This window comes from Notamacropus eugenii, chromosome 5, assembly GCF_028372415.1.
Source record: "Notamacropus eugenii isolate mMacEug1 chromosome 5, mMacEug1.pri_v2, whole genome shotgun sequence".
In the NCBI taxonomy this organism is placed as follows: domain Eukaryota; kingdom Metazoa; phylum Chordata; class Mammalia; order Diprotodontia; family Macropodidae; genus Notamacropus; species Notamacropus eugenii.
The window spans coordinates 2403837-2411321 of NC_092876.1; the positions used below are offsets into that span (position 1 = coordinate 2403837).

The 7485-nt window shown below is 56.2% G+C and overlaps 1 protein-coding gene across 1 annotated transcript in view; it reads left to right on the top strand.

The window, feature by feature from the left end:
- Positions 1–7485, top strand: part of LOC140508067 (uncharacterized) — a 48308-nt gene that overhangs the window by 17270 nt on the left and 23553 nt on the right. Inside the window, exon 4 of the mRNA XM_072615792.1 lies at positions 6286–6371. Coding sequence (XP_072471893.1) covers positions 6286–6371 — 86 coding nt within the window. The remainder of the gene's footprint in view (positions 1–6285; positions 6372–7485) is intronic.

Consider the following 7485-nt stretch of genomic DNA (forward strand, 5'->3'; position numbering starts at 1 on the left):
AGTATAAGCTCCTTGAGGGCAGGGGCTGTCTCATTTCTGTTTTTGTGTCCTGGACTATCTAGCACAGTGCTTAGCACATTTGTTGTCATTTTAGTTGTGTGCCAATCTGTGATCCCTTTTTGGAGTTTGCTTGACAAAGATACTGGAGCAGTTTGCCATTTCCTTCTCCAGTGCATTTTACAGACAAGGAAACTGAGGCAAACAGGGTGAAGTGACTTGCTCAAGGTCACACAGTTAATAAGTGTCTAATACTAGATTTGAACTCAGGCCTTCCTGACTCTAGGCCCAGGACTTTATCTACTCTGCCACCTAGCTGCTCTGCCTAGCACACAGTAGGAACTTAAGAAGTGCTTGTTGATTGGTCATTGATTGATTGATATCCCTGACTATTAAATTCCTCCTCTGCCAGAGAGAGAGAGAAATTTGGAGGAATATTGGTAAATGTCTGCAATCAATGTAGAAATAAAACACAGCAATCAAAGTATTTGGATAACAGCTCCTAGACAGCCCTTCCTTTGTAGCGACCGTCCCCTAGCAGACCAATGCTGAGATCGCCCAGAGATCCACAAGAGAGAAGCAGGGCCAGTGTCCCCTGAGACTACTCAGCAAATGAGATCATGCATATGATTTGCCTCCGTTAAAGCATTCTATAAATGGTAGCTATTATCATGGCTGGGCAGCTAAGTGACACCGTGGAGACAACACTCGGCCTGAAGTCAGGAAGACTCATTTTTCTGAGTTCAAATCTGGCCTTGGACACTTCCTAGCTGGGTGACCCTGGGCAGGTCACTTCACCTGTTTGCCTCAGTTCCTCATCTGTAAAATGAGCTGGAGAAGGAAATGGCAAAGCACTCCAGTATCTCTGCCAAGAAAACCCCAAGGGGGGTCACTGAGCATTGGATGCAACTGAACAACATTATTGTTGCTGACAACAGACACTAGCAGAGCAGCATGCCCATCAAAGACTGGGCCAGAGGTAAGGCAAGATCTTGGAGAGCAAGGCACCAACCAAGACATGTGCCCCAGTTAGCAAGAGGCCAGCATGGACCAGCAACCTTCAGAGGAGCCCTCAGTTCAAGAGATGGTCTAGGAAAGAGCTGTGCTCTCACCTTACCAGAAAAGAAACTGGTTCTTTGTTGTGGGCCTACTCTAACAATGATGCAGCTTAAGGAGAGGAAGATGATGAGCTATTATGAGGACAATCTTTGGCGCTACACTTTGTCTAAAGCTCAGATTGATGGAATATCGTCAGTAACAGAAGATAGAAACAAGACATTATCAAGAAGGGCAGTCCCTGTTTTACCAGTAAGGAAAGAAAATTAGATAAACAAGGCTGACCTGTGTATTTGTTTCTTCAAGATTCAAGAAATACAAATAATAATGATCAGTTGTGAAAGGCTTAGCTAATCTGATCAAGACAATTCCAAAGGACCCATTAAAAAGAATGCTGTCCACCTCCAGAGAGACGGGTGGACTCGGAGTGCAAACTGAATCGTGTTTTCTTCTTTCTTTCAGCATGGCTAATATAGAGGAATGTTTTGCATGACTTCACATATATAAGGGATGCCTTATCAACGTGTGGTGGGTGAAAAATATAGAAAAAATGAGAAGCAGAACTAGAATAGACTATGCACTTGCAAATTCTCAAGAAAACAAAATGGAAAAGTTTTGCCTGACAATTTGATAAACCCTCCACAAAGCTTTCAGCTTCACTTTTGAGCAGGAAAAACAGGTTTTGCAGCTGATTGGCGTTTCTTAGGTCCAAAGGACAGCCAAGAATTTAGCAGAGTTTTGCAGTGAAGTTTGTCTGATGCTTCCTTTAGATAAAGGAATAACAGGAAGACTTCCATGCTGGTACAATTAGTCCATTTGGAAAAGTGTGTGTTTTCTCCCCAGAGAGCGAAAGCTCATTCTGAGGCTCTTCCAGCTTCATTTCATCCATTCCGGTATTCCTTGTGGCCGTAGCTCAAGTCACCTGAATTCCCGTAGCGAAGTTAGAACTGAGCTCGGCAGGATCCGGTTCGTTGGATCTTGACGAATCAGAGAAAATGACCTTTTACAGAACGATGGATCTGTCTTCTCAGCCGTAACGAACAACTGGGTCATAATTCCTCTGTCCTGGTCTCCGCGGGCGGCTCCTGTTCTGGGGCGTGAGGAGGCGAGGCGGGGGGTGGACCCCGAGGCGGGGGGTGGACCCCGAGGCGGGGAGTGAGCCCGGCTCGGACGGTCACTGGGCAGACCCTGGACCGCTCGCAGGACAGCCAGACGGCCGAGGGCCGGCCTCCGAGCGCAGCGGACACGGAGCCCAGGCTCGGGGCGGACGAAGCTTACCTGCGTGGGGTGACCACAAGCGCACGGGCGGGGCCCGCGTCAAGCCCACGAGGCGGGGCGAGGCCGCCGCCACGTCCCGGCCTATTTCCGTCTGCAGTTTGGGATCTTCCCAAGGAGCGTTACTCACTTAAAGACGACGCCTAGCGAGGCGCTGGCTCCGGCCTAGATCCAGCCGGGACCCCCCAGCCTCAGCGTCCTCCTCTGTCAGACGGCTGAGCGCGGCACCCGCCTGCGGGGACCCCCACCCCCAACCGCCGGCGGGCTGCGGGGAGCCTTGAAGGCCGGGAAAGAAGGCGGCCTGCGCCCCGCGGTCACTCTTGGTCTGGAGCCAGGCCGATCTGCGTCCCGGGGGGCGAGAAGGAGAGGCCGAGGCTGAGCTGCACGCGGCTGGCAGCCGGCCCTGGACTGCACTACCCAGAATACACTCGGGCGCCCGCTTCCATTTCCCACAAGCCCCGCGGGCGCCCCGCTGTCTTCTGGGAAGGGTAGTTTTGGACGAAGCGCGCGACTCACGCAAGCGCAGAACCCTCGCGCCGGATCTTTTCGGTCCTCCGGGCGCTGGCAGGCGGCTCGTCGGGTGAGTGATAGGCAGAGAAACAGGAAGGGGGAGGTCGGGGGGCTCCATCCTTCCTGAGCCTCTGGGCAACGCGTCCGGTGGCAGGGAACACACCGGCCTCCAGCTGCAGCCGCGGCCACGGCCCGCTGGGGGCGGGGGGGCGCCCTTCCCGGAGCCGCGGTATTCTGAGAGGGCGGCGGCCCCAGCGCATCCTGGGAAGGGTAGTTCAGAGTCGGGTACTGCGCAGGCGCACTTCCTCCTGTAGTTCGCCTTTAGGCCTTTGTTGTGGGTGGGCAGACGGTCCCCTGGGGAGTGAGGGCGTGGCCCGGTGCATGTTGGGAAGAGTAGGTCTTAGTCCTCACTGAGCAGGCGCACTTCTGGTCGCGCCCTCAGACTTTGCTTTGTGCGGGCTGGTAGATGTTCTCTTGGAGAGTGGAGGGGGTCGTCCTGGTGCATCCTGGGAAGGGTAGTTAAGGGGGGCGTGGTTTCGAGGAGGGGAGGTGGACTTGTAACTCCCCTGGACCCCTTCTTTCAGCAGCTGGTTTCCCTGCCATCTCCCCCCTCCCAGCCTTTGTCTGGGCTGCCCTTGTGCCTCCTGGGATGTCCTCTCTGTCCGCCTCCACGCCAGAGAATAACTTTTATTCCTGAGGCGCTTTAAGGTTTGCTAGCCCTTTACCAGCCCCAAGGGGCTACCTGGACCCCATTTTACAGATGGGGAAACTGAAGCCTGCAGAGGTTACGGGACTTGCCTAGGGTCACACCACAGGTCAATGCCGGAGGTGGGATTCGAACTGCGAGCTTCCCTTTTATGCTGCTCCACTGCTAGAACCTTCATTAGCTGAGGGGTCCCTGGTTCCTGGGGCCCCTTCCTGTCCTGGAGTTGTAATTCAGGTGAAAAGTGGCCAGTTCTGCCCCTCCCACCTGGGCAGGATCAGCCACGTCCACCTCACCTTCCTGTCCCTCCCTCTTGGACAGGGCTGGCCCGCCCACCTCCCCTTCCAGTCCCTCCCTCTTGGGCAGGGCTGGCCCCGCCCGCCTCACCTTCCTGTCCCTCCCTCTTGGGCAGGGCTGGCCCCGCCCACCTCACCTTCCTGTCCCTCCCTTTTGGGCAGGGCTGGCCCCGCCCACCTCACCTTCCTGTCCCTCACTCTTGGGCAGGGCTGACCATGCCCACCTCACCTTTCTGTCCCTCCCTGTTGGGCAGGGCTGGCCTCGCCCACCTCCCCTTTCTGTCCCTCCCTGTTGGGCAGGGCTGGCCCCGCCCACCTCACCTTCCTGTCCCTCCCTCTTGGGCAGGGCTGGCCCGCCCACCTCACCTTCCTGTCCCTCACTCTTGGGCAGGGCCCACCTCCCCTTTCTGTCCCTCACTCTTGGGCAGGGCCCACCTCCCCTTCCAGTCCCTCCCTCTTGGGCAGGGCTGGCCCCGCCCACCTCGTCTTCCTGTCCCTCCCTCTTGGGCAGGGCCCACCTCACCTTTCTGTCCCTCCCTCTTGGGCAGGGCTGACCATGCCCACCTCACCTTTCTGTCCCTCCCTCTTGGGCAGGGCTGGCCCCGCCCACCTCACCTTCCTGTCCCTCCCTCTTGGCTGGCCACGCCCGCCTCACCTTTCTCTAGTGACCTCCAGTGACTGATGCTGAATTCAGCCTGGTAACCTTCAGGTTGTGTCTCAGTGTTTGTGGATTGTTTTGGGGGGAAGGCCTCTTTGGGGACCTGGCCTGTGCCTCCCCCAGCCTCTGGATCTGAAGGCTCTGAGCCCCCTTTGCCCTGACTCAACTCGGGGTGGGACCCCTGTCCTGCACTTTGCTGTGCCAGCGGGCAGCTCCTGGGGGGCAGGGCCGCTGCCTAGCGCTGGGTGCTTAGAGGTCATCTAATAAATGTTTGTGGATTGACCGCCTCCGACCCCAGGGAGCTGGTTCAAATGGTCACCTTTCTGGGCCTCAGTTTCCCTGTCTCTGAAATATGGGCGTCCCACTGGTGTGGTCTTCCCATTTACTGGTCTGTGCCCTGCAGACTCTCTCCTGGATCCTTTGGTGTTTGCTTGTCTGTAGATTGACCCAACAGACTGAGAGAAGGGTCTGGTCTTTGTTTCCCAAGGCATAGTGCAGCTGGCATACCCTAGGAGCTTAATAAACGTGCGCTGCATTGGATTGGATTTTCTGTCCTCCAGCCTGTCCACCAGCTCCCCCCGGCCTAGCCAGCCTCTCTGTAACCTGGTCCCCAGCGCTCCTAGTTGGGCTGACTCAGGGAACTCCTTTGTCCAGGCTGGCATCTGGTCTCCACTCTGACTGGAGGTTTCTCCACTCCAAGTGAAGAATTAGACCTAGTGCCCCTTTCCCTTCACCAGCCTCGAAGGGCAGCCCAGACACAAAGCCTTGTGGTGGCCCTGTGACTCCTCTGTCCCCAGCCACCAGGCTTTCCTAGCCTTTCCTTCCACCTGTCCTCCCTCTGTCTCAGGGGCAGCCCTGAGGGGGCTTCTGGCTGTGCCGTTGCTGGCACCTGGGGCTGGCTGTGGCCCAAAGCTGGCATCGGAGGGCCCCTGATCAGAGAAGCGAAGAAGCCAGGACCAGGTGTTCCCTTACCCGGCTGAGGCTGCTCCCCTTTTCCGGATGATTCCCCCCCCGCCCCCCCCAGTGGCATGGAGCCATAGCAAGGCCTGGGTCTGGGGAGGGGAAAGGGGAGAAAGGAAGAAGCACTGATTAAGTGCCTGCTGTGTACCCAGCACTGGGCCCAGCCTGGGAGGGAGCTGATATTATTACCCTTATTCTACAGTTGAGAACACTTGAGGCAGACAGAGGTGAAGTGACTGGTCCAGAAAGTCCTGAGTTCAAATGTGGCCTCAGACACTTACTAGCTGTGGGACCTGGGGCAAATCACTTAACCCTGTTTGCCTTAATCCACTGGAGAAGAAAATGGCGATAGGCTCCAGTGTCCTCCAAACCCCACTGGGTGTCAGCCCGACTGATGACTGACACTTCCTGACTGCCTGGGCCTCCCCAGGTGTGCAGTGGGAGGTAGGAGGGAGAGGTTGGGGAGGACATGGGGGAGCCAGTTTTAGTTGGTGATGGGGGCTAAGGGGTCACCAGCAGCTAGGTGGATGAGAGCTGGGCTGGCATTCAGTGTGGTCACTGAGGAGGCCTCTGGGGACGTGACAAGAGGCTGTGTCCCATGCATGGGCCCCTTTCTCTTGTCTCTGAGGTATTGGGAGGGAGCAGCTGGGGGGCTGCCCGAGAATCATCAGAGATGAGGAAGGAACTGGGTCTGTGAGCAGGGGTCAGGGAGGGCAGAACCCAGAAAGGGAGGAGGGTGATGGGAGAGGGGCCAGGGGCCTAGGAGAAGGCTCAGAGGGAAAGTCTGGGGGCTTCCCGGCCTCTGTCCTGATTCCTTTCTCTCCCTCCAGCTTGGCCTTCACCAGCCTCTACCCCGTGGCAGGAGAGAAGCCAGCAGGACGGAATGCCTTCTGGCTGCCCCATGGCCGGCTCCCTGGTGAGTTTGTTTACCTTCTCTCTCCTGAACCACGAGTTCCTTTCTCAGAGTCTCCTCTACCTTCTCTTCTCATTTCAGCTCCTTGGAGGTCAGAGCCCCAGTCAGCCTCCTCCTCAGATGCTTGCCAGGGTGGGTGTGAGACTTGTGGTGCCCGGGCTCTGGGGCCCTCCACTCCTCAGGACCCTCCCTCAGCACCCTTCTCTTGTCCTTACTACCAGAGTACAGGCGTGAGGGAAGGAACCTTGGACCCAGACCTTACACAGTCTTATTGGGGAAAAGAGATACCCACACTGGGAAGGCTGTATGGGAAAATACGCAGGTGGTGACTAGAGGAGGGGTACGGGTGATTCCTGTGAAGCAGCCAGAATGAGGAGCAGCCTGAAAGAGGCAGGTTTAGATGGGCAATATGTGGAGTGGGCAGTGGGCCAGGAAAGGGGGCATCATGGCAAAACCAGGCAGAAAGTACCACTGAGGCTGAGGCTGAGGCTGAGGCCGAGGCTCTGCGGGCCCATGTGGGGCCTTCACGGCCTTTCTCAGGGAGGTGGTCTGGGGAAGTGTGATGGGAGTTGAGCTTCTGGGAAGGAGGCCTGGGTCCTGCTTGGCACTGTACTGTCATATTAATAACTGATAGTGATGGAGACCCACCCTTTTCCTTTTATTTGTGTTGAAACCCAACTTCTGAAAAGATCAGTTGGCCCCTGAAGGAGATTTGCTCCTAGCCCCCAAGGTAGTGGGCAGGACCCCACCCCCATCCTCCCCACCTGGGAGACTTCATTCTGTTTAGGGCCTAAACAGAGTCCAGTCTGGGCAGCCTTTGGGCAGCCCTGCTCATGACTGAGGAAATGGAGGAAGTGTCCCTGGCCCAGATGCCTTGAGGCTGCTGAGTCTCATTTTCAGGCCACATTCTCAGATGGAGATGCTGAAGACCTTTAGCTTTAGCTCACCTCCTCATTCAGTGTCCACCAGTCAGGGGTGAAGGTCACTTGTCAGGGGAGTTCCCTTTCAGAAGGGATTTACAGCATTTCAGGGTCTCCTATTCTCAAGAGAAACCACTGACCATCCGATAATTGATTGCCAGCTAGCCTAATTAATATATTGGTTATTAATTACCCAG